Source organism: Eutrigla gurnardus (assembly GCF_963514095.1).
Source record: "Eutrigla gurnardus genome assembly, chromosome: 22".
Classification (NCBI taxonomy): Eukaryota; Metazoa; Chordata; class Actinopteri; order Perciformes; family Triglidae; genus Eutrigla; species Eutrigla gurnardus.
Window position 1 is genome coordinate 10,939,297 of NC_139933.1, and position 26,435 is coordinate 10,965,731.

Here is a 26,435-nt window from a genome sequence, read left to right on the forward strand (position 1 = left end):
AACACAAAAGAAGACGATGCAAAAATGTTGTATAAACCGCAAAAAAGTGGGTTAATCAATGACAATCTTTTTACTAAACATGCCAAGGTGATCAAGTCAAGGCCACTACGATACAACTCTTAACCGTTTATTTCCAAATGCTCCATTGTTTGTGAGCATACAAATAAACACACTTCATTCATGTCACGGGAGGAAGTAGTAGTAGTATTTCCATTATCTGTGAATTCATGTACGCACATGAATATTCACAGGCTGTCCTTTGCAAACAAACATCCACACAGAGAGATGTGCCCGTACAGGAAAGAGGATGCTAAGGATATCCTCATGACATTTTATTGGTGGACAAAAATGACATCCTGTTCTCCACGCAGTCAATTCAAATATCTGGTTCACAAACTATACACAACGTGTTCATCTGAACAATACAGTGTGTTGAAATGTTTGTGTGTGCATGATTTCGTTGCAGAGAGACATTGACAAACATGTGAGAAGGCGTGTGCCGTCCTTTTCCGCTGGTCGGCTCCAGGATATGAAAATGTGTCGACAAATATCCAGAACATCACTTCCATTGACCTCAGTCCTCACGGATCTTTGAAGACGAGACGAGATTGGAGATTCATTTGGAGATTTCATGATTTCATCGTTCGTTGCTGATGATCACGACTCCACGTTCAGTGCTTGTTGATTTTGCAGCTGTTTCTTCAGGCTCTTGTCCAGCAGCACCAGACACTGTACAGCCAGATTCCGGCAATCCTCATCAGCGTCTCCTTCCGCCACATCTGTGTATATTAACAACCCAAGAAAATATTAGCTGCTTTAACACTGATAACAAGAACGTACACATCTCTCAGTGCGATAACAAATGCAAAATCAATCAAACGCACGTAATCTTGACATTTTCTCAATGATGCTAGCTGCAATGAGAAACTACTTTTATCCTCAGGGGGATAAAGACACATCCAACTGCTGCTGAGCCAATCATGGACGACCCATGCAGCACAGGACATCCTTGTTCATTTCTGCTTCCCAGAAACGCTCGGGCCAGCTGTGCATGTGTGTGTGTGTGCCGTACGTGTTTGTGTGTCACTGAAGGGGACATCCCTGACAGAATTACATTATGCAGGTGCAGCCTCGGACGTGCATTTACAAGAAGCCTCAAAGGTTAATCTATTATTAGTAACATGTAAACAATATATTCCTTTACTCATTGTGTAAATTCTAAAGTATGGAAATGTGACGCTGTAATAACAGAAATGCAACAAATGCTTTGTCTGACTTTCACCTCATACGGAGAGATTTGAAGTTTTTAAGTCAAAGTTTCAAGGAGATGAACTTTTGTTACCAGCTATTTTTTTTTTTTTACCTGCAAGCCAAGTTCTGGTCTCAAACAGCTGATCACTGACGTCCACCAGCAGGTTTTCACTGGGCATGCTCAGAAACACAGCGCAAACAGCGAAGAGAACCGCTCGCCTCACCATCCTTTAACAGAGAGATTTCAGGTTACAGCTGGGACTGAAATAACACTGAACATCCTGTCCGACCCGACACTGACATGCAACATACTTACTGGTCAACGTGGTAGCGCACCGCCCACACAAAGTCTAGTAAAGCACAACCCATCTGTGCAGCTATCTGCAAGAAAAAAAGGAAAATAATGTCATACATGTAGGGATGGGAAATATTATAATGACAATATATACAGGTATATAAGCTTCTCTGACAGCATGGACAGACAGATACAGTTACCGGAGCATTGAGTGCTAGATGCATGAAGAGGCCCAGGGTGTGGATCAACCTGCCCAGTACAAGATGGTCACCCCCCATCAGGTCAAATGTCATCTGGGGCCTAGCAGAAAGGCATTGCATTCCCGTTTTAAAATGTTTACTTTGTACACTTTGGCTTAGAAATGTATGAGTTTTGAACTTTGCACAAGAGAACTTTACATACTTGTCATAATTTGTGAGCAGAGGAAAAAAGAAGTGTCCGGCAACAGGGGCATAACGGTTCGGGCTGGCTTTAGCTGGAGGTTGTGTGGCACCCTATAGGTGAAAGGAGAAATTACAGCAGAGCCTTCTCTAGAATACCAAAAAAGCATGTGAAAATATCGGTAGTTACCTTACTGAGGCGCTTTGTCTTGCTTTGAATTCGCTTCTCTACTACTTGTCGCCAGTGAACCAGGTTGTCACCGGGGTACGGAGTCAGATCAGTGCTGGCAGCAGTTTCCAGAGAGGGATTTCTCTTTTCAGTGACTGGCTGAGAGAGCTCCTGTGCTGTCAGAGCGAGGACCTGATAAACAAAGACAGCCTCATTACTACACTTGTGGCAAAAAGAGTTCAAATTGTTCAAGTTGTTTTAGTGAAGCACTTTTTTTTCACCTCCAACATATCGAGCCGCTGGCGAAGGCTGTAGTTCAAGGAGTAAAACTCTGTGGTCAAATACTGAGTCACCTATCACAGGAAGAAAAGAGACGTGTTACATGAATGCTTAAAAATGGCAATAATAAAGGTAAAGTCCGTAAACCGTGTAGAAACTAAGGTGATGATCTTACAGGGATACAGTCGGTGACGGTGAGTGCCACCATGGTCGCCTGTCGGAGACTCAGGAAGCCTTTTATGTTGTATTTATCCTCCATGTGAAGAAGAACTTTAGTCAGCTGGACACTGATCTGAACAAACACAAACAAACATGAAATGTGGTGTAAAAAAATCTGCAAGAAGTAAATATTCAAATCCCTGTATTACAGCATTTTCTCACTGTGCCAGTTTTTTGATAAATATATATATAAAAATATAATTACATTATATAATATAATGTAATTTAAGAAATCTGAAACGCTGGACATTTCTGTTGTGTGCTGATGTCATACCTCTCTGGTTGCGAATACGTTCTTCCTCACCAAACTCTCGGCGACTCTCAAGCTGAGCTCCACACGCACCGGGTCCTCGGAGGAAATTAAAGCTGGATGGGTCATCAAATAAGAAGATGTTACGGCTGGAGCGAACAGCACAGAATTTAAATAGGAGCTGATCAGCAAGCTGGAAAAGATGGAATCTATGGAGCCGTACTTTCCAGACAATCTCGTAGGTAGCGGGGTGGCGATGCTTTACTTATTTCCTGATCGCCAGACATGTCGTACGGAGTGAGCTCATCGTCGCTGTGAGAGGATTGGAGTTAGAGAATCACTTCCCACAAATACACCGTGTGTAACATAACAGAGAAGAGCTAATACATACCTGTCCAGGTCGGAGTCTGAATCTGTTTTTGGCTTATTTTGAGATGATGCATTGAGAGTAGATGGAGCCGTTTCTCTATTCTCTTGGAGAGAGGCAACTCTGCAGATGACAAAAACAATCAATGCCTACAGATATACGTTTTGTGGGACCTGGCCCATCGTTTAAACATTCTTGGTAGGCAGTTTTCTTGATAGTAGTTCCTATAAAACAGACTGCAGATTCTTACATTTTAACCATGAAATATCAGTAACACAATGTAGCAGAAGTATGTAAATGTATATCTAGCTGTACATATCACAACACAGACTTTGTTGCACGCTCGTTAAGATTCCTCAGAATCTTAGAAACGATTTTATTTTAATTTTCTAAATTCTGACCCAACACTCTCAGACTCCTAAATGTAAAGACGGAGCAATAAAGTGGATCATCTGCTAGGGACCATGAATGAGAGTGGACCTCGTGTTTTCATCAGACCAACGGGCCAACCCTCCACTCACCCGTCCGCAGGCTCGGCCTCTGGTTCGTCACTGGTAACGGGAGTCATCAGAGAAAGCAGATCTTGAGTTTCCTCGTCGTGTTCGTACTACAACACAGCATTACACAAACTCAGACACGGGCCAGGTAGGCTGTCTAGTGTTATAACCTGCGAGTGATACATTTACTGCACCTCAAACTTGAGCCTGGTTTTATTGATATCCATGCGAGCACTCAGGCACTCTCCCACCACCATACCCATGTGCCTGATGCGCACCACACTACTGTCTAGGTGGCTCTGCATGCCGCCCAACATACAGTTAAGCAACTCTGAGAGAAGAGGCACAAAACAGAGAGAGGAGAGCTGAAAAACAAGCTTTATCTCATAATTCATATGATATTATACTCAGAGTGTGCGATAGAAAGGATGTGGTCACTTCTGGTGTGACTGGTGGTTTACGGAGTTATTCGGGGCATCATTATTTGTACCTGAGCGTAGCTCCTGTAGCTCAGAGTCCTTCAGCAGACTCACACTCAGCAGTAAAGCCTTGCTGACGTACAGCTGCTGCTCTAGCGGTGTATGTTTCACTGCACTGGGGTTAGCCCAAGCCTGCGACACCGACCGTAACACCTGAAAACACACGCATGCATCGAAATAATCAATATATTGTGATATAATTTGGGCGCTGCACATCCTTATGCACTCACCTGGATGAGCAGTGGCCTTCGCTCCCTGTCTGCTGCGAGGTAACCCAGGGCAATTCTCAAGACTTGAGTCTAGGGAAAAAAACAAACACATGCTTCATATATTTAAAAGATGATATGGTCTACTGTGAGGCTGCAAGTTATCTTCTCACCTCATACTTGTACTGCAGTAACAGCAGTTTATGAGTGATGACAAAGTGGGCCTTTTTATTTGTTAACACCAGATTCCCGATGATCCTGCCCAAGGCATCAGGCCTGAAAAAAGAGGGAAGAGACTGGCGTCATTAAAGGCAGATAGCTCAGTGTGTAGAGGCAGTCGGCGGTTAGATCCTCGGCTCCTGCACTCAACACTGAACACACACTTTTAAGGGGTCTGCTAGCCGTTTAAAGGCGTATGGCTGTTCCAGTCTCTCCCCCCCTTACCCGCTGACAGCCTGCACCAGTCCAGTCAGCACGCTCTCCATGCATCGCTGCGGAACGTTCTCCAGCAGCTTCCAGCAAACCCTCTGCCACACCATGTCGGAGCGCGTGCACGCAGACAGCCGAGGAGCCATCACCGCCAGCACCAAACCTGTAGGTAGATAATGCAAAGCCAGAGGAGGATAAAAGGTTTTCTGTGTCACTACAGACCCTGCAATAAATGAAGGGGTCCATTCATTTCCTGTAGAATTGAAGGTAAAAGGTGAATTTAATTTAGTGGATCTATCACAAACCAAAGATACTGAACACAATGTGATGTAAAGCAGACAAAAGCAACAAAATTAGAGAATCATAAACTGGTAACTAATTGGCATTTTTGCTTGATAAATAACTCAGATGATTATTGGTAATATTCATGTATGTTTTCTTGTTACATATTATTACCACTATGTAATGTCCTCTCATAGTTGCCACTCACCACTATGGCCCTGGAGACACACTTTTCCAAGTGTCTGAGCCACAAAGGTCAAGGAGCAGTCTGTGCCATCTGTTAAAAATGAGAGATTATCATTTTGATGTCACAACAATGGATCTTTGACAGAAGCCGCACGTCGTCATGATAGCAACCCCGTTTAAAAGATGATCTCTTGCCTTTGAGTGCTTGGCAGGTCCGCTCCAGGGCAGAGAGCATCTGCGTGGCCAGCAGTGGGTAGTACCGCTGAGGGAGAAAAAGGGCCTTGTTTTTGAGATGCAACCTGTTGGCGGTGAGGTCAGGCAGCGCCACAATGCGTCCAAGGAGAGTCTCTCTGAGCTGGGCGGAGTCAGAAGGACCCGTCTCCAGACAGTAGGACCACAACAGGTCAGCGAGTCGACCACTCTGAAGGAACTTCTCAGTGATGCTGACCAAGTGGTCCAGACTAGTGCTGGCTCTGTGGTGGAGGGATGATAACAGAGTAATTAGTGAACGGACGGTATAATAATGTCTCTTGACGTCTGTGCACCACCACCCACTTTAGCTCTCCTATTGCCTCCATCAGCACCAGCAGCGCCTGCTCTGGAGGGCCTTTGAGGAACAGGCCGTCCCATAGCTCTGTGCGCCGGGCTGCTGCGAGGCCGGGCAGCCAGTCAGCCTGGATGTTGTCGACTAGAAACTGAAGGGTGCGGGTGAAGTGGGCTCTCCTGAACTCTGCGCGGTGGACTGAGGTGGTTTCACTCTCTGGCCCTTCATCCAAGTACGAGTGAAATGTCTGAAGAGTGGTGATGACGTCTCTGGCGTCTGTGGGTGTAGCGAGGGTCCGGAAACACCGGGCCACCTCGAGGCGAACCTCAGCATTTGGAGCAAGGGACTCCATCTTTGAAAGTGTAACTACGTCGTTCTACTTCCTGAAGAAAAAAAGCAAGAAAGGACATTTCACACTTAATGTATGCATCCGTCTTCACACAGAAACTAACACGCAACAATTCAACGTTCATGACAAACCTTGTATGGTTCAAAACACAGCAGCTGTCAATGACAACAGATAAACACGTGTGTCTTACTTTGACATTAAGTTAACATTACGTGAATTAGCTGCAACCAAAGATGCTCTATAAGTTTCTGAAGTGTCTCTGCTACGTCTGAGCAGCCACCAACGGTTAGCTTAATGATACGCACCAGGCATTTTCCTTAAACAAAGCAACGGAAAAATGACATGTCGGACTTAATATAGTCATTGTTGGATCAAAACGCTTGTTTTCGACGTGAAATGTGCAGCTCCTGCTGTCAGCTCGCGTTTTAACACGAAATATCCCGCCCCGAAGACTCGCTGCTTCTCTGTGTGCTCCGTCAAAATACATCCGTGGTGAGCAAGGAGGAGAGGGAAAGGGTTCCGGGCACGGACCCGTGTGGCATTCAAGAAGTCTTGTTTGCAACACTTCTGGATGTTCGTTATCACAATCAATTGACGTTATACAACAAATGACAAATAAACAGACACTGATAGGAGAAGTACTCAATTACTTTTAATAATCATACTGGTATATAACCATACGTATGGAAATCAAAAAATCTTTTTTAAATAACAGGAATAAAGAAATAATTGATAGATTGTGACGATAGAGGTGTTTTCAGCAGTCGAAATAAAGTGTTCAACTTTAATACGAGTTGAAGAAAACAATATACAATACAATGTAATTACACTACTTTGGCTTAATATGTGAACATTGTTTCCTTATGAATAGCCTGTGTAGTTGATGAGATAGTAACATCAGCAAACTTTTACCAATAACAGCTTCCATAAAATCCTGGGAATTATTATCAGTAGATTCAGTCCCACCTCTTGGAAAATTATTTAACAAAAAATACAAAATAAAACAGTGTAACGATCGCCAATTCATTCATTGATTTAGTGTTTTCATTTAGTGAAGTCAATCACACCGATTATTTCCTTTTGTCTTTCCATTTATCAATTTATCTGCACAATTCTTAATCATTGATTTGTCAGCTGAGTATGGAACACATGCCCTCAACCCATACAGTACCTAGCCACAACCTGCAGGTGGGGCTGACGGGTTGGAGGCGAGAGGGAAACAATCATGGAGCATAAGGGACATTTAAATGGTCAGAGAAAGAGAATTAAATCTAACTTTTACATACATTTCCATTTGTAGTACTTTTATTTTCATTATATTTATCCAAAATTGTATCATTTTTAAATACTTGATCAAATATGTATAAAAGCATCACCTTTGATTCCTAGTTCTGAGTTGGTAACACGTGAGAACACGCATTAACACCTGTAGCTTATTTATGTTAAAACTGATCATATCAAAAAATATATGGTAAACATCAAACTTATATTCTGCTGACAGAATGAATCTAAACAAGACATGCAACACAAAAAAAATGAGGCAACCAAACACAGGGTAATTTTTATTCCATTTATTTTTCTAATCTTACTTTCACTGCTTACCTTTAAATTGTTCTCTTTTTACAATGACTGAAATTATATTTCCCCAGTGACAATTAGGATTAGATCGTTTGGGGGGGATCTTCAAAAATAATATACAGCTGTAACCAATACTGTTATAATTTATACATTTATCTTTGAAAATAGGAATAAATCTAACTTTTACAAGTTCTCTTTTCTACAATATTCTCTTTTTAATCGTCCCATGTCACATAATGGCAAGCCATGCACTACTCCAGTAGTGATGTTTGTGCCTTGAGCAGACTTTCTTTGGACACTGGAAGTGAGCGTGAGAGAGAAAAAGTTCACAAAAAAAAAAAAAAAAATGACAATTCATATTTACAGTTTCTGTTTTCATCATTATAATTTAACAAACTGACGGTCTCGTGGCCAGTGCTTTCCCCAGGGCTCATCATCAGGTTAGGTTCGAGGCAAAGCTTGAGACACAGAGGCACAGTGTTTAGACTAGCAGGCCAGTTTCTGTTTGCTTTCAGGGCAAGCTGAGAGCCTTGTTGATTTATTAGAGCGGGACAACGTTGCCAAAAGGTCACGGACCCCTGATAGATAACAATGATCGGTTAAAGTTGAAACATCTGTCTTTGGTCATTTTGAAAGCAGGAGTTAAAATGGAGAATTTTGGTGGTTAAAGTGCAGTCACCTTCAGCTCTGCTAAAAGGGAATGTTTCGTCAGCTCTGTGGTCTCACTCTAGTTATTCTGTTGCCAGTCTTGTTAGTTGCCAAACTGTCTGCCAAACTTTGAAGCAGGGAGAGAATTAAGTGTAGCATAGCCGGCCGTGTTCAAGCGTCACCCCATTTTTGCTTTAAAAGGATTCATTGCTATAAAGAACTAAGTATTAAATCTGGGGCCAAACCTCCTGTCGCACTAAAAGACAGAAAGCTGAGTTTAGCAAAGCCTTGATATGAGGTTTTCGAGGTGGTCGTGTGTTGACATTGTGAGGTCTCGCAACTCCACTAACGGAAATAATAGCATTTGATTTGTCAGTCAAAACATAGGTCAAGCGACTGAATCAGAGATATACAATAAAATAAAAAAAACACCTGTGTTTCCATGCAGGACCTGACTCCATCTGGGAAGACAACAGTAGAAACTGCAGACTCAGCCTCATGTCAAAATAAAAACCACAAGCCCCAAGGAGGTCGCAGCAACATCAGCATTATGGAAGAGTGCCACGACCTCGACAAAAGGACCACTCCGAGCAGGTCACATTCAAGCTTTTTGCACACGACGGCGAGTCACCCGACGACGATGCTTTAAACACTCGAGTGGATAAATTCTCCCACAGGTTAACTGGCTGTGAATTCATCTCCCACCTTGTGCATTCAAAAATGTACAAAGACATGTTCAGCAGAACAGATCGCGACACGCGAGTTGCCGTTTTGTGTCAAATGATGAATAAATATCTGCATGTGATTTCAAACGAGAGAAAAGAAAAGAAAAAACAACCCAAGAGATACTGTACACGCTACATGCTAGAGAAGAATACAGGCAGCTGTCTCTCAGCATAAGACGAGAAGAAGAAATGTTCTTTTCCTTCAAGACTATAAAAATACCTAGAATCTAGAATGAGTGTAGAAAAAACTTTACATGTACAAGTCATTTACATCCAAGGCCATTTTTCCATGGAGTGGCAGGTGAAGAGCAGTGACGCTGATGTGTGACAGGGTGAAAAATAGGAATTCTCCTCAGCATATTGGTGCAGGATGTTGGACATAAACACGCTCTCCGACTGCCCTTAACGTAGAAATCCATCAAGATGTCCGGTAGGTATCGTATGCCCAATGTCTGAGTCCAGAGTCCAAAAGTGACAGCTGCACGGCACCGATAAGAACGGCATTAGTCCAAAATCAGTCCATACGTCTTCAAAAAAAGCTGCTGTTGCATTCAGCAAAGGAATCAAAGAGCAGACGTTTCATCTGCCCTCCACCCATGTCCACTTTCTCGCCAAGTATTATTGCTACCAACGTCTGCCATGTCTCTTCAGTATTATATACCTGGTATGGAAAATGATAAAACTGGCCAATAGCACAAAAAAAAGCTCATATGAACAGCTGATAATACAATATGTTACTGAAAATGAATCTCAAGACATGTCTACATGTAGTTAGTAGTATTCTTGAATATGTCAGATTCAATGTGATATTAAAAATGAGTGTGGTGCGTTTAGTGTAACCTTCCCAGTATGCGTGTAGCAACATTTCCCACTCACTGTCATACGGGCTTCTGAACGATCATTTGCGATTTCATCCTTTTCCCCAATAAACACATTTTTTTTTCTATCAACAACAAGGAAATCAAAACAAAACTTAGTGCAAAGTACAACCATTCCATTATTCACAAACAACTTGTCAAATGTCAGCATTTTTCAGTCTCAACTTTTTTTTTTTTTTTACCGACAATAAATCATTTGTGCATCGGGAGAAAAAAAAAAAAGGTTACCTGGATAAGCTTTCTCCCCATTACTTTCACTCAGCAAGAGAACACTGGGGTCAGGTGGGCTGTACTACAATTCCCAGAATCACTCATTAATTTCCCTTCATGCTTAGTTCAAGTGTTCAAGTGTTTACAAAGTGAACGTGTCATTACAAGCAGGTTACATTAGTCAGTTAGAGTACCCGGTCTACCACTAAGTGAGAGCACTTTGACTTATTTAATATTTGTGCCAGGGAGTGAGGGGAATTGTAGTCTTTTTTCCCACTTGAGGTTTCCAGCCCACCTGAACTCCGGGACCCTGTTTCATTGTAAGACAAAAAAAAAAAAAAAAAATATGAGATGAAGCAAATTATAAACCAACCAGTTCCTTCATTTGGGACATTGAATATTATTCACTAGTGTCACCAAAGCTTTTTCAAAACCTGTAGGCAACACTGTGCAAAAAAATAAACGTCAAAACATCTCACACACACACACACACACACACACACAAACCCTCCGGGCATTTCTCATCCTCGAACCCGAGAAACGTCCCTCACTTGGGTTCGCTGGAAAGACAGTTGAACTCGGTTAAAAGACAGGACACACCGTCGTATTGACTGATAGGCAGCACCGCAAGCTTTTAACACATAAAACAAATTCAAAAGGAGGAAACTGCCGCTCCAATCTCCCACCCAGTGCTTCATACGGCTTTTTCACGTGTGGATAAAAGCACGATTCAGCCTGGTTCCAGGAGATCTCAGCCCACACACCACCGCCATCCCAGTTAACACTTCACAGACTGATCTGAGGCATGTATGGCATGCATAACTTAATAATACTTTCACCTTGCATTTAAGGCCTTTCGGTACTGTAGAATTGTCTGATTTTTTTTTTAGCGTAATCAAACATTGACACTTTGTTTTTTGGGAAAGGGAATTCTTTTTTGTAACTGTTGATGATCCTGACTTCTTGCACACATTTACACATTCGCTCACTCATCAGGGGAGACTCGGGTCCCTCTAGCCAAATACATGGAGGTCACCAGGACCCAAGTGTATTCAGGAGGGTTAACACATACACTCACAAATAAGCACAAACTCAAGGGATATCCAACTGAAAATTGCTTATTTCTCCTTCAAATCCTTCTTTTGTTGGGGAGGAGTTGGATGAGTTGAGTGCATTGTGGTTTTACTACCAAAATGATGTCTGAATATTTTCACATCCTCTCTCTCGGTAGTTTGCTTTTAGCCATGTCTTCGATATCTTTTTACAGCCTGAGGAGTCACTGTGCACAGCCATCTGGCTGCATGGTGTCTATTTGACCTCTAGGATGGAGGGGTTGCACTCCATGATGGCTACGATGATCTTGTCAATGTAGTCCTGCAGTCTGTAGTTGATCTCCTCCTGTTTGTGGACAGCCTCCATCAACTAGAAACAGAAGTAACAGAAGTCAGCGGAGAAAAAACAATGACAGAGCCACAGAACGGTTGCTTAAATTAAAATAAAAAGATGAACCGACCAGGAATATGCTTCACAAATTCTTTCCTGATTTTCTGATACCTACCTCTACACGAGACACGTTGTTGATCTCAGCCGCCAGGGAGTCAGAGAAGGAGGCCGACATCAAGTTCTTGGCTCCCTGGATGCTCAGATTGATGATCTGGCCGTTTAACTCGTCGTTCTGCTCCTTCAGGCTGCGGTTGTCCTGGAGAGTCGTAAGTCGAATGTAACACATCACAACAGTACAGGCCAGACCCTTAATAATTCTTCCATTTCAAAGCGGTCTGATAAAATGGGGAAAAACACGGCACAAAATATTGGAAGCTCAGAATGCGCGTGCTACCTGTTTGAGTCGTTTGATCTCTTGCTCCAGCTCGGCTTCGCGGGTACGGGTCTGATATTCCTGCAGTCCCGCGCCAGGCGTGCGCCCTCTCTTTGCTTCAGCCTCCAGCTTGTAGAGCTGCAAGTGCTCGAGCTGTTTACGCAAGTCCTCAATGAGCTGAGGGACAAACAAAATCAATCAGTTAGTTAAGTTATTAGGAATATTGTAAAATGAGGGTATAGGGCTAAAACACAGGGACATTTGACACATGTCAGAGATGTTGTCAAACTTTGCATACAAAACATTACAACACAAAGTAGAGTACTGCTTATTTTGTATATAGAGAACCACCTCCTGAGTGCACTCCTTCTCCTTCTGGCTCTGGTGGCGCTCATGGCTCAGCTTGTCGGCCATTTTCCTGCGGGACTCCGTCTCCTCCTGCAGCTTGTCGGTAACGGCTTCTGTCTCATCCTGCAGCTTCCTCTTCTCCTAGAACATAAAGAAAAAGACAAAAGGATGAGGAGGAGTTTTAAAACGATGAGAAATGGAGCAACAAAGGCAAAACAAACCAGGAGATATTGTTGCCCTCACCTCCTCTAGTCTCTCGATGTTCGCTCGAAGACAAGGAACGCATGACCTCAGCTCGCTGTTCTCCTCGTCCAGCTGCTGCAGCCTGAAGAATCAAAACACAAGCCCACATCAGAAACGTAATTTACAGCCACAAAGTAGCAACTAACGCGGTTTGTTGATGGTAAACAAAGGGTCAGTGAAATATCTTATATTCAGTGGCAGATTAGTGCCAGAGTGTGGCAGTGTAGAGCCATGATTCCTCCAACAAACAACATGTCAGCCACTGGCGTGGGATCACCAAACGCATATTAAAAAGTAAAAACCTTGCAGGGTATCAAACACTGACTCATTTTATTTTCAATATCCAGTTAAAATGATGATTAAGTATCAAAAACCTCCAAACAGCTGATGGCAAGTGGATCTTATCAATTATAATATACGGGAGGGACAAGACTGTGCATGAACAGAACGTACAGAACATATACAATCTGTTCTACAGGGATTAAACATATTTCCCTGCAGTAACCCTGCGGATCCCCTAGGGGTAGCAGACCCCCTGCTGAAGATCTCTGCTCTAAACATAACCAGTCCTTTGCTCACCTGGCCTGCAGGTTTTCCAGCTCCAGCCCCCTCTCCCTCTCCAGCTTGATCAGCGCCTCCTTGTGACGACGGGTCTCCTGCTGTAGTTGCTCGACGGCGTGGAGCTCCTGCTCCTTCAGCTGCTCCTCCAAGGCGTTGGCCCGGTGCACCAGGTGCAGGTTATCCTGGCGCAGCCGCGTATGCTGCTCCCCCGACGACTCGGACTCCTTCTCCAGCTCTGCCACTCGACGTTCAAGGAGGAGCACCTGGGAAAGGTTTGTTAATGACACAAACAATCAAATATAATATAAGATAAATCAACAGTATTGACGTATCTGTTTAACCACCAGTATGAAATGGTCCTTCTTCCTACAACAACTACTGCAACAGGTGAAAACTTTGGCAGCTCACAGGCATGAAAGTGCATATCCATGTGAAAACGCAGGTGTTGCTTGACAGACGAGCTCTCACCTTGTCTGTGATGTCGTTGTCAGCGAGCTCCAAGATGTCCCGCGTCAAGTCGCTCATTGTGTCCAGGGTCATCGAGCTGTTCTGGAGGAGATGTCTGCACACCGAGAGGAGAAATGTCAACCCCTAGAGCCGGCTCACATTTGACGAAATGCCGTTTTTGTACGCCAAACACAGCCATTTATAATAATCAGTAGTAGAAATACGAAGCGACTGAAACCAGAGTAACTGTTTGGCTTACCTTGCGACTTTCTTGCTGGACAGTCTCTTGCCAGCGCTGGACGGGGAGACAGAACAACAGGAAAATTGGTCAGGAAGAGAAAAAGGATAAAGGAAAGAGACACCATCTCCTGGTTTTCGTCTTATCCAACCCCCGTCCCTCTCTCTGCTAGGAGAGGAGCCCCACAGAAAAAGAGACGTGTTGAGGTGGATCTTTACTGAAAAATCACTGAAAAATGAGTTTTGGAACTAAAAGATATTCACACATCACAGCAATCTAACACAAAACGGTGCTGATTTAGGATGGGTTTCGACCTGACCGTGACAGCATTACAGAAACTTTAAGTAAAACTAAATGTTTTATATATTTCTAAATTCCTAACTGTAAATTCTTAAGTTCTGCCCAATTTCAAATTCAGCTGCTGAACACATCAAATAGGATTTCAGTATTATTACGTTTCTGTGATACAGCTACTGGTCAGTAATCCTGGATCAGCAAGTCCGTTCTGATAAAAGCTTTACTCCACTAACAGCAGCGACAACTTAAACAAAGCATGAAGACAATGACATGGAGAGCAGGACGTACTGGACACCACTCACCTGTCATACCTGTGGTTATAACTGCAAAATCATTGCTACAACCAATTTATTACACTTACTTTCAGGTGAGCAAAATATGTTTTATGCATGAGTGACAAATCATAAATTTGCACAGATGGCAACAATGGTAAGAAACTGGCTACCAGCATCGGAGCCATTCAACTCACACACAGTCGGCTTCGAAACACACCCACAAACTGAAGCAGGATGTATGTGTGAAAGTGACATCACACACGCCATGCCAGTCCAACACACATTATGAGAACATGCATGACCACTGTCTCTAATCTGCACTGCACACTCACACAGCTCATAAATCGGAGTGGGTTGTGAATGACGTGTTACCTAGTCATCTCTAGGAAATTGAGGCGCGTGGAGAGGTCCTCGAGACGACTTATTTGTTTGTGACACTGGCTACAGAAAAAGTCCAGCGCCTCCTCCCTGAGGAAGCTCTGAAAGCAGTCAGGGAGAGGAGCAGGTGCACTAGAAAGAGGAAAACAGGGAGGAAAAGGAGGAGGAAGTGGTGAGTGACGGACGAGAAGGGGGGGTGCACTGAGGTGGGACAGGAGCACCTCTGGGTGTGGAAGAGGTGTGAGTGAAATCCACAGGAGAGTTTAAAAAGTGTGAGGAATGCAGTGGGAGGGGAGACGTGAGACAGACTGCAGTGTGGCTGTGATTTGTTTTCTGGGTAGTGCAAAAGGAGACAAAACACTCTGGGAGAAGAGAACGCATTGATCTCTTGATCTCTCTATTTAACCTTCCGCCATCTTTGCCCCACCAACTCCACCTACCTACAGAATAATTACAATCAAGTCAAATAAAATCAAAACCACTTAAGCTCTGGAGCAAACAAATGAAACCGGGCTGATTATTTCATTGTTTTGGAGTCTGTACCCTTCCCTCCCGTCACCTCTGCCGACTGATTGTTCATTCAGGGAGCGAGGCAGGTCTGAATTATGCAAAGTGCTGGCACAGGTTCCTGTTTATGTAGGCAGAAACACGCCGTGGTGCACTTTGAGTGAGTGACGCTCATATGCACTGTTTGTACCGAGCTATTTTCTGCCTGTCAGTGTGAAGAATGACTTTGTTAAATACTGCTTACAGCTATGTGTGTGTGCGTGTGTTTTTTTAGGGCCGACTCAGAGGCAACAGTGCACCCGTGTAGTCAAAGCACTGTGATATGCAGATGGATAAACGTGGGTGTGCGTGTGTAGGCGGCACTGCTGCATGCGCCAGCTATGAGCGTGTATGGCTAAAAAACACGGTGACGCATTCACACCGAGTAGGAGTCTGTGGGATGCAGAAAAAGTCCACCGTCTCCTATGCCATGTAATCTTTCACATGCTGCACGTTATTCACCGACTGAATTTGATTCATTTGTTATTGTTTCTTAACTAGGATTTAATGATGCATAATCCACCTATATTTGCTTTTTAGCCTTCAGTATATCCTTTTTGACTTTGGTGTCTTTTTTTTAAATACATCAAACACGTTCCAAAACTTAATGAACAGCATCTCTATTATTACCATTAGTGCCAATCCAGTAAAACAAGCGTATTTACAAATTGGCTACAAAGCTAACCACTGAGTTGTTTTCCTGCCTGAGAAGGCAAATCACAGAAATATCACCCAAGTGGGAATTAGGCATTATCCGGCTTTTAGTCTGACGAAAACAGAGGGGGAGGAAAAAGATGAAAAGGAGTAAGCTAGAAACACAAATTACTGATGCCACAAAAGTGTATGTGTGTGTGTGTGTGTGTGTGTGTGTGTGTGTATAGATATATTGAGGAAAAGCTTGTTAGGTGTCCACTGGTGTCCCAACTCAATGAAAACAAAACCTCCACCTTCTGTCTGTCCCAGAGGGCTTGGCAACAGGCACAACACATTTCCTCAGACTGCTCAGGATCACACAAGGACAAATCAAAGGAGGCACCGTTTTACAACAGGATTTAGCCCAATATCCACCTTTTCAATAGCTTTGCAACAGTGAGTAAGACCGGTGGAATGGACTTTGTAATACACTTCATAATTCTCTTTGCCCTTCACCAAAGAAGGAGGCAGATAAGGGTGGGAAGGACGTCTCCAGATAGCTCTTATCAACGTTTGACCTCAAGTGCCTTTTGTTAAAAGAGAAACATTTTCTCCAAAGAATGCAAACAGGAGCAGTAAAACCAGGACAATACAGCTGAGAATGTATCGCTGTCACACTTCTTATCAGGAAGGGCTGATTTAAAAAGTCTGGTCATAATTCACACATCAGATAAATAATATCCAAGCTGTCATACGAGTTTAGAGTTCAACATTTCAAATCGTCTTTGTCAGCCGTATTCTGGTTTAGATGTGTAGGGAAGACAAGCTCATACCTGGGAGAGAGTAGTGAGGAGCCATTGATCTGCTCAGGTGGCTGCACGAGAGGGGAGTCGCCCTCCCCCTCGATCTCCTCCACATTGCTCTCCAGCAGCAACTCCGAGGTGTTGCTTTCCCCAAAGTCCTCAAAGTGCTCCTCCTCTCCACCGATGACGGTCACCAGCGAGTGGTTATGGTGCTCGGAGTTCAGGGAAAACCTGCGGAGCGCACGAGAATGGATTCCTGTGTTAGTGGTTTTTTCGCTCGCTTGTGCACACAACAACTGCGTAGTTAACTGTAGGCCAGAAATAGAGGGGAAACGTGTTCAAGTTTAGACGGGATAAAAACGGAGGGTATAAACAACCACATGACCAAACCAGAATCTCAAAACCAAACAAGTCCTATCTTTTTACTACATTCACAGAAAATAGACTACACTACTTGGCTGGAATACTACGTGGATAACAAGTTGTTGGTGTGTTGGACTCGGGAAAACCTGAAAATGCCAAGAGTCTGCTGTAAACACCAAGTACAATTAATCTTCCCCCGGGAAGAGCGGCAATCTGGACAAGTTGGACGATCACTTGTCTTCGAAGGTAATCTGTTAATTCACATTAATCCCAAAGTCTGCTTTGGCAAAGTGTCCCTTGCCGGTAATGCAAAACCACGATGGCTGCACTCGAGACCTGTGAGAGAAACGCATTATGTTATTTACTACATAGACAGAAAGGGCTGTAACTTTGACTTTGGTTGTTTATCTCAAACAAAACTCTACTGGGTGGTTCTGCATGACTTTGCTGTGGATTGTGAAGTTTCAGTGTAAAAGAAAAAAAAAAGGTCTTTGATATTAATTTGACAGGAAAGCTGGAAAACTGGCCTTTCCTGTTGCCCAACAGGATACGCTAGTTGGCTCAAACACACACATGAGGCTGCCCAAATCAGCAGAAAAGTTTGCCTTCTCAGCACACAATGACAAAACCCATTTTGCTTGTTTACAAGACAAAGGACGTTTATCTGCACAACTCATGTCAAAGCATTACCTTCATGTATCGTGTGAAAACCTAAAATCATACACAATTTGTCCTCTTTAGTCGCTTTTAACAAGGATGCGGTTTCAGCTGCAGCAATGGCCGGTGCAGACACTGGGTTAAATAGTAACACAACCAATTTTGGAGTCACTTACCCTTTACAGAGGCTCTTACTACTCGGCCCCATATTGAGGTCCCTCACGTTGAGGGACGGCGAAGAGAGAGAGCGCATCTTTGAACGTCCTCCGCTGCCCTGGCGTGAAAGCCGTGGAGCAACTGGAGTCAAAACACCAGACAACCAGAGTGGAATTCTGAAGTTTCACGGGACACACCGATTTAAAATTTAAAAAAAAACACAGGTCTCCAGTTTGGAGAAAACAAAAAAAAGGATCTGCTTTTGAAAACGGCCAAAGTCTGCGGTTCTGACGAGCTGCCAATCAGTGCCACATGACCGATGCTGCATCGTCTGTGCCACCTGAAAGACTTGAAGCTCTACCAGAAAGGGCGGACTGTGAGTGGGTTAATCAGATTTGAGACTAAGCGACGGCCAACAGACAGTCCTGCTGACCGTCCAAGGGCCAAATGTGTGTAGGGACACGGGTAGGACAGAAGAGGGTGGGGGAGACTAATCCTGTTAGACACTTAATCCCCGGTCCAGCGCACATATATTCCTACCCTGAATATGGCTCGAGTTAACTGGGCTAACACATGGCAAAATCTCAGTTTCCTTATTGACATTTGTGTTGCAGTTACTCACAGTCCATGTTGAATCACTGTAAGTTGCACAATGTTTGTGATTTATAAAACCCCTTAAAGGTTTGAGTGTGAGAAACATGTCCATGCTTTTCACATGAGCTTATCTCCATTAACAGGGGGGTTAAGACAGTGAGTTTCCACATTTTTGGGAAACAGAAATATAAAAGGTCATAGTGTTAGGTTCCTGTCAGCAGTGGATTTAGCGGGGCAATGGTATGAGTAAGTGGAGTGGAGAGAATGAGATTAGTCCATGCCACAGAGAGGGGAGGGAAAAAGGTGTAAAAAAAAAAAAGAGCAAACTCAACACTTCCTGGAATTCAAGGCTCAATCATGGAAAAGGAAGTCCAAACACATCTCTGTCAGGCAGACCACCTCGAGCCGTCATAAAGCCGGACAGACGGGTCACAGCGTCAGCAGATAAGACCTCAGTTCTCTGCACTTCCTTCCTTGTGTTTGCCCAACATCAACTAGAATACTCATGCACAGACATATAGACCTCATCTGCAGCAACTACCTGTCTTTAACAATAAGTTAATGTTCGGATTTAAAGTCAACAAAGCAAAAACCTTTAACTGATCAAAATTAGATCAATTGTATTCCTGATCGGGGTTTGTTCCGCACCCTAAAATATATAAAGTCTCCCTTGTCTGATGCAAATAAGGCTACTCTCACACTGTAAGCCTAAGTGCTCAAATCTGATTTATTATTTCAGACCTGACCGTTGCTTGGCTGATTGCATTATTTTCAAATCTTTAATTATGACTCGTTGTGGAGCAATGGCTTCTACTTCTGTACGGAGATGTGTGAGGATGTGAAGGTGGAGCCAGGAGTGGTGGGATTATTGTGGGAATGTAGTCATTAGACATGTGACTTCCTCCGGCACAGGATTGTGATGAATGTCTATCTAGTATTGTAGTAGTCGCACAAATTCACACTGTTCAGACTGAGGTTGCACTGCAAAACAACTACGCTTTCATCTGATTTAGAGCCACGTATGAAATCAGCATTGAAAAATAAACATGTGATTTGTGCGTTTGTTACTGTTCTGAGAAGAACAGTCTGCAGTCTGAGTGTAGCCTCATCACAGCAGCAAAGAGACAGGTTGATACTGTGTTTCCAGTCCAAAATGACTCACTACTGTGCTTATCAAATATAGTTCACTGTGGTGCTACTTTAGTAAAAATAATTCTGCATTTAAGATAAAGAGTCTTACTTAAAATACTTAAACCATAATAAAGCCGTGCCTTTGTGATTTGGAATATGCTTTGAGCGGGCAGCGCTGGTGTTGAGGGTAACTGGGGACTTTCCAATGAACAAAGTCATTTATATTAACCTTCACTTAACATTAAAAAGGAAAAGAATAAAATAATCTGACTCCGTTCTAAAACTATGAAAAGAACCTAAGTGGTGAAAAACGCATCCAGCTGTGTTAACATTAAGAATATTTCACTCACTGCGACACAAATGATGATCCGATCAGACACGCTGATTCGGGTAAAGAATGGGAGGTGAGAAAGTGTTTTTCTCTCTTTTCTTGTTCAAGGCCTCGGGCGCTCACACAGTGCACATTTCAAATGATCAAAATAAGTTTTCTTGTTCAGACGTACAAAAAACATTAACAGTCCACCTCCCTGCTAATTATGCTTAGTTTTGCCTCAAACTGCTTGTGACAATATATGGAGTGTGAGTAAATTAGGAGCTGCGTTTAATTGAAAAAGAAGAGTACAATACTCTCCTCCAGACTTTCTACCCACTGGTGGATCTAAAAGAATTTAAGGTCAACAAAGTGGTGGCTGTCTATTTCCCCTGTTTAATCTGCCTGTCTGGTGACCCAAATAGAACCCAAGTGATCCAGCGTTGGGCAGGCAAGTCTCTCGCAAACCACGTGATCCGTGTGAAAGGTCAGTGCAGGCCAACTCCAGGGCTAACCCTCAGCTGGAGATTTGACACACATTTACTCTCTTCTGTAGCCAGCAGCGATTAAGAAGAGCATTATGATGTTGAGCTCACGCAGGTGGATTAAAAATGATGTGTCACGGAAGTCATTTAGGGTCACCGCTCACCTGCGCGGCATCAAACACGCATATGGCTGAAGGTCAAATTCATACCAACCTATTTCCCCCATCGTCGGGGTCGTGCAGCGTGGCTTCGATGCCGCTGTCCGTCTCCACCTCCTCGTGCATCTCCGGGGGTACGAGGGCCCCTGTGTCCTCATCGGTGAACGTCTCACACTCGCTGTAGGTGCTCTCGGAGCCCAGGTACGCACTGTCCGTCACCTCATTTTGCTAACAGAAACAGAACGGAGAACAAACACGTTACTGTATGCCCAACAAGCAGCAAACAGACGAACCCACACTGTTCTGAATAATTCACCAAGGTGACAACAGGGAATGAACATGAATAGATTGCATGTACAGTATTTTCGGATTAAAACTTTGCTCCACTACAGCAATATTGCACAGACAAACAACTAGTGCTCAACAAGCTGATGCCATCACTATCATGATAAACAACACAATGCATTTGTATTCCTTCTGGTTCTTTTAAATGTCATCAAGTGTATTTCAGTAAAACAGAGTGTAAAAAACAGCCACACCAAAGATGGTCTATTATTTCCAGTTCCAGCCTGTAGTTACCAAGGCCAATTACACAAACAATCAAACAAATCCTAGGGCATAAACAGACTTCAGAGACAGACTGCTGAGAGTCAGATGGCTATTTCAAGCAAAAAACCCGCCGCATCAACACCTCTAAAACCCATACAAGAACATCTGAAGCTATGAACAACTAGAGACACATTATCAGGGATCAGAGCTGCAAAGCAATAATGAAGGCAAGACAGGTGACTCATGTTGGAAAGCAGAACGTACCATTATAAATGCAGTATCAGAAGGAGCGGGGCCCAGAGGGCTATCCACCATGCCCAGAACCATTCTCTCTGCCCGGAATCACTGACAGGAGAGCCGGCCTGCCATGAGAGCGAAAAAAAAACCTTCCAACGCTTCCTCACCTTCACTCTCAAAGAGAGAGTGAGGGAGTACGTTTGAAAAAAAAAAAAAAAAAAAAAAAAAAAAACGTAGAACCTCACTCAGCTCCACTGGGTGGTCAGAGGGGAGGAGACAAAGTCCAAAGAGTAGCAGAAGTCAGCTGTAAGGCTCAATCAACGAGCTTTCTACGGGGCAGGCCTGAGTTAAAACGCTACACGATCAGCTGAATAACTTTTAATCTTTCCTGGCTCCCGGGAGCTTCACTTCCTGGCCCAGTGTGACCGTTTAAATCATTAAGCCATGTATGCAGACTGCACAGTGGAATGAGGGCTATACATCAAAACAACCAAAGTTATAACTGTCCCTCTGTGTGCCAATAGAAATCTAACATGCCGTCATGCTATAAACACTCAACCAGAGAATGTGCATAACCTGCATTACTGTCAATGATTGCCGTTGATATAGGGTCCAATTTAAGAATCAAAATGTGACAGGGTATTGTGAAATTCAGCAATGGCAGAGAATATTGAGTAAAGGAAAAAACGGGGCTGGACGGGGCGTTGCTTTTCTCTGATGCCAGGCTTCAGCTGAACAGCCTCACTTTGCCTGTTTTGAAAGCAAACAGGGCTAGAACAGCACAGCCATTGAGAGAGAGGATCCTTTTTTTGCCAGAAACTTGAAGGAGGGGAGGGGGAGGCCATGGACACAGGTGTGGCGTCTACTTCAAACATAAACACAAACTTCCCCCAAAACGACTGAATGCTTATGGGATCCAGTGAACAGACACTTTAAGACAACGCTGCACCTTTCACATTGTTAGTGCCCATTTTCATTTGTAATATTTGAATAAAACATAAGAAGTATACTGCATATCTGAAATGATCATATGAGACTAAACATAACATTCACAATTAGACCACCAGTGAAAAACCTAATTTCGACAAACGTATCATTTTGGAGTAGCCATTACATCCACTGAGATTGTACACCACATCTTAGTGTCTCTTTTGCAATATATTTACTAGTCTCAACAATAAATCCACAGGGATGCCGTGAAATAATCCCACTCATGAAGCCCATAAAATGGACTGAAGTGAAGAAAAAAACACTTGCAACTGTTGAGGTACATGGGCCTGCACTTCTAAACCATACCAACAGAGGGAGCTGACACTGTGCAATGTACAGCCACAAAAACAACAGTCTTTTAAGTCCTGCAATGCTCAAAGGGCATAAAATAGCACAAACATTTCAATTTTGTGGAGGCCAGCAACAATGATGGTTAAATATACAAGTTCCGTGCACAAGAGGAGACAGGAATGCCAGATATGCTAACCACAACTGTAAAAACACAAGTCCACACACACACACACGTAAAAACTCTGGCACATTCCAGCTAATTCAATATTTTTCAAAGATTACTTCAGAGCCTAGCCAGCAAGATGCTATTTAGTGTCAGCCAAACCAGGGTGTTCGGTCTGTGGAACATTCACAGAGTGGTAATGATAGCTCTGCGAGCCACTCAGTGAATTACAGTGGGAAGAGTGAGAGTGCACAGGGAGTTCAGCCCGTGACCTTCACACTGGACCACATACACAACTTGAGAGAGGTTAGGCCTCGTGTGCGGCGTCCTCACCTCGTCATACTCCTCGGGACAGCCCACAGCCCCATCGACGGGACCGTAGCTCCCATTGTAGAGCTGCGGCTCTGGACCTGCAGATATGAGATGGAGAAGGCAGGTTTTAATGTGTGCAGGATAGACAGTCAAACAGCGAAGCATGCTCGACAAACACAAGATACACAAGCTGTGTGTCGCACCAATGCCCGTGTGCAAACAGTCACTATGACCAAATACGGTGTCACAGTAGTTTATGGATATCTATAAAGATGTATCATGTTACTACCAATAGACTCCAGATCTATTGTTACAGTGATAAAACGTTTGACTAAGAAATTATCAAATGTGTTTTTACATTGTGAACAAGAATACAATTACATTTCCAGGAGCCTGTAAGCATATTTTTCTGAGGCATACAAAATGATAATGAGGCAGCAATCTTGGATATTACTTTTGTATGCCCATCTCCCCTGGCGGTAAACAGTATTAAAATGGTTGACAAAAGGCGACTCGATATCTCTTCCTCCTACTGAAAAATGGTTCCTGCTACAAGAGGCCTGTCAATTATCGGATGTAGTATAATACTACTGCATAATATGCCGTTTCATCTAATTGAATTATCATTGATTAATAAATTGATTTACAATGTTTTTTTGTATACCGGTAATTCTGCATTTCTAATTTAAATGAAGATGAAGTTATTCTTAAATTGTATTACTTCATTTACAATTAATATGATCTAGATAAGGGAAAGAACATCTTAAATGCTCTAGAAGGCATTTTATATACGCCGTCATGTTTTTCAGATAAAGTCATCCGTTTCTGACTCCACTCTTGAGAACAGATTGATAGCAAACATCCATGTTTGACAAACTGATGTCTGTCTGTAATGTGTTTCAGCAAAGCGCAGCCTCGTTACAGCGTATTTACAGTCAGCAATCTAAGCGTGAAGCGACAGCAAACATCATGTAACTTTTACACTTGCGTTTCAAGGGCTGTAGAATGTCATACGTGTATGGCCAAAATAAAACAGTGAGAAAGGAGCCCGTATCCAATTCAAATGTGTCAATGCAGGCTTCTGTTGAGAGCACTTGCAGACAAGCAATGTAACCTGAGACAGACCAACAAGATGGAGCCACTGTGGCTCCTGTATCTAGCAAACAGAGCGTTGAATAGCACCCTACTGAGAGAATAGAACACAAACAGTGTTCCCAAAAAGCTGCCAGTAGACCCAAGGGGTTTTGCACCCCCTGGTTTTATGTAACCCATTGCTATTAGAGACTCATACACATTGCGGGTCGTTTAAGTGAAATTAGGCTGCACTGCATGGAGCTGAGCAGGAGGATCCGGCTTCTGTTTGACAAAACACACCTGCAGTCTCTGGGTTTAACGTCAAAATATCAGACAGCGTATTTTCTAGACCAACTATTGTTGTTCCAGACATGCCATAGTCACGGCAGGGGGGCAAGACATTCCCATAGCCTGTGGGCTCGTCTTTATTTAAGGTTGAAATTACATTTAAAAAAAAGAAGGTGGAACCAAGTTTATACAGGGTGGGAACTGGAAGAGCTCGTTTTGCCCTCCGATTACACGAGAGTTGGTGGAGAAACTGTGGTAGAGAACATGACATGGATCTGGAAAAATGTCTTAAAAAACTGCACGCCACCATTACAAGCATAGTGAAAAATTCTGTCAGCAGTGTGTGAGCGATGTGGGAAGTTATAGTGGAGGTCTGTTCTTCACACACTAATGGGAAAATTGTCTTCCAGCAGAAAATATCTGTTTCTGATTACACAGAAAAATACAGAAGGAGGGCAAAAAGGACAGGACAGTGAATAACAGGAACAAGTCACAATGATCCCCGGCTGGATTCTGATCCATGACATCATGGTCACATCCCACTCATGATATGAGGGTTAGCCAAAACAACTTCAATGACACAAGACTACAACTAATACATGACAAAAAAGTCAAAAGGTCTACTGTAAGTTAAGCCTATTATTATAGATTGCCTATGTTGTTGGTGATATGCACAGCTTGTGTTTTGTCAATAGATGCCAAAACAGGCAACTCTAACTTTACAACACAGCTTTACTACTAATGACACGGGTGAAACAGAGAGGCTAGAGCAGAAAAGAGAGGACAGTAAATAATTTAGGTGAATATGACTCTCCGCCCAAAGCCCATCTCTCTGCCATTCCCGTTCTCAAACCCCGCCAACAAGCCCATGTGTCGGTGTATCTCATGCTTTCCAGTGCATGACTTATTAATGGCAAGAGTAACGGGAGCTGTGCGACCCAGAATGAGTGGGAAAGAGTGCTTCCAATCATAAGGCTGGGTGTATCCTGGTCTTAATGATGAAATAGACTTTCTGTCCCATTTTTTTCTGTTCTTTGTAAAACTTTTTTTGGACCATCTCTTCTCAGGATATTTACTCTTTTCATTACTTTCAATTTGTTTCACTTGTCATGTCATTGTCTGGGTCATGTGATTGCCTCCCATTGGTTGTTTTCACTAAACAGGTGCTGCCACACCCGTCTTGTTTGCTTGCTATATGCTCTGACAAAGACCTACAGTGGTTGAAACATGTTGGCTCTTTTAATGAGACAGCCATGTAAATAAAGGGTTTTAATACTCCCGTCCTTATTGCTCTCAGACTTTGGAGTGCCTGGATTGGCTTCCTCTTTAACCAGATTTTTTCCCCCCCGTTGTCCAAGAGACACATCTTGATCTACACTTGAGTACACAGAGCAACCCAGTTATCTCTTTCTCCTAACAGGCTGGGTGGATTGAGGCAGTGAACTATTGCGGGGACGTCAACACAACCTGTGCAGTGTGTCAACACAACCAGTGTGTTTAAACTGCCGAAGGGCTGAAACTCTTTGCAATGGTTTCACTTTGGCGTGTCTAATCCATCAGGTGCGTTTCAGTAACTATTATGAGAATTGAAAAAAGGTTAAAAATGAATGTCAATTCAAGAGTGAGATTAGATTTACTGCCGAGGTCACCTGGTGCCCTGGATTCAACGCAGGATTATAACTTGTTTCTATTTTAGAAGGGAAATACAGCGGATGAGTCCTTACATATTACAGCAGTTTTTAAAAGCTTATAACGTGGAATAGGAGGACAGTAAAGTGGTTAAAGACAGAATAACAACAGTCTGAGACCATTTAGAAAGAATTTGGGTCAGGCTTCTGCCCTTGCATCACAATGTCGGATGGGAAAATAAT

At 43.2% G+C, this 26,435-nt stretch overlaps 2 protein-coding genes across 4 annotated transcripts in view; both read right to left on the reverse strand.

The window, feature by feature from the left end:
* Nucleotides 1-116: 116 nt before the first annotated feature.
* Nucleotides 117-6,643, reverse strand: telo2 (TEL2, telomere maintenance 2, homolog). The gene is made up of 21 exons (XM_084039919.1): nucleotides 6,488-6,643; nucleotides 5,845-6,216; nucleotides 5,485-5,762; nucleotides 5,312-5,380; nucleotides 4,837-4,984; nucleotides 4,566-4,668; nucleotides 4,417-4,485; nucleotides 4,198-4,339; nucleotides 3,902-4,038; nucleotides 3,732-3,817; nucleotides 3,235-3,333; nucleotides 3,067-3,155; nucleotides 2,868-2,959; nucleotides 2,550-2,666; nucleotides 2,377-2,448; nucleotides 2,117-2,287; nucleotides 1,949-2,040; nucleotides 1,747-1,846; nucleotides 1,568-1,632; nucleotides 1,364-1,479; nucleotides 117-779 (listed from the first exon to the last, which is right to left on the reverse strand). Exons 2-21 carry the CDS (start codon nucleotides 6,183-6,185, stop codon nucleotides 658-660), a joined length of 2,508 nt encoding a protein of 835 aa, XP_083896045.1. The 5' UTR covers nucleotides 6,186-6,216; nucleotides 6,488-6,643; the 3' UTR covers nucleotides 117-657.
* Nucleotides 6,644-7,742: 1,099 nt separating this feature from the next.
* Nucleotides 7,743-26,435, reverse strand: part of rab11fip3 (RAB11 family interacting protein 3 (class II)) — a 29,189-nt gene continuing 10,496 nt past the window's right edge. Inside the window, exons 3-14 of one of the 3 annotated variants that reach the window (XM_084001819.1) lie at nucleotides 23,224-23,300; nucleotides 20,716-20,888; nucleotides 16,837-17,037; nucleotides 14,819-14,956; nucleotides 13,896-13,931; nucleotides 13,658-13,751; nucleotides 13,208-13,452; nucleotides 12,629-12,710; nucleotides 12,389-12,526; nucleotides 12,059-12,214; nucleotides 11,780-11,920; nucleotides 7,743-11,643 (exon numbers count right to left, since the gene is read on the reverse strand). In XM_084001819.1, the coding sequence (XP_083857945.1) occupies nucleotides 11,530-11,643; nucleotides 11,780-11,920; nucleotides 12,059-12,214; nucleotides 12,389-12,526; nucleotides 12,629-12,710; nucleotides 13,208-13,452; nucleotides 13,658-13,751; nucleotides 13,896-13,931; nucleotides 14,819-14,956; nucleotides 16,837-17,037; nucleotides 20,716-20,888; nucleotides 23,224-23,300 (1,595 nt within the window). In that variant the 3' untranslated portion in view covers nucleotides 7,743-11,529. Of the gene's footprint in view, nucleotides 11,644-11,779; nucleotides 11,921-12,058; nucleotides 12,215-12,388; nucleotides 12,527-12,628; nucleotides 12,711-13,207; nucleotides 13,453-13,657; nucleotides 13,752-13,895; nucleotides 13,932-14,818; nucleotides 14,957-16,836; nucleotides 17,038-20,715; nucleotides 20,889-21,473; nucleotides 21,751-23,223; nucleotides 23,301-26,435 lie in introns of those variants that run through there. The other 2 variants (XM_084001821.1, XM_084001820.1) reach the window with 2 other exon arrangements.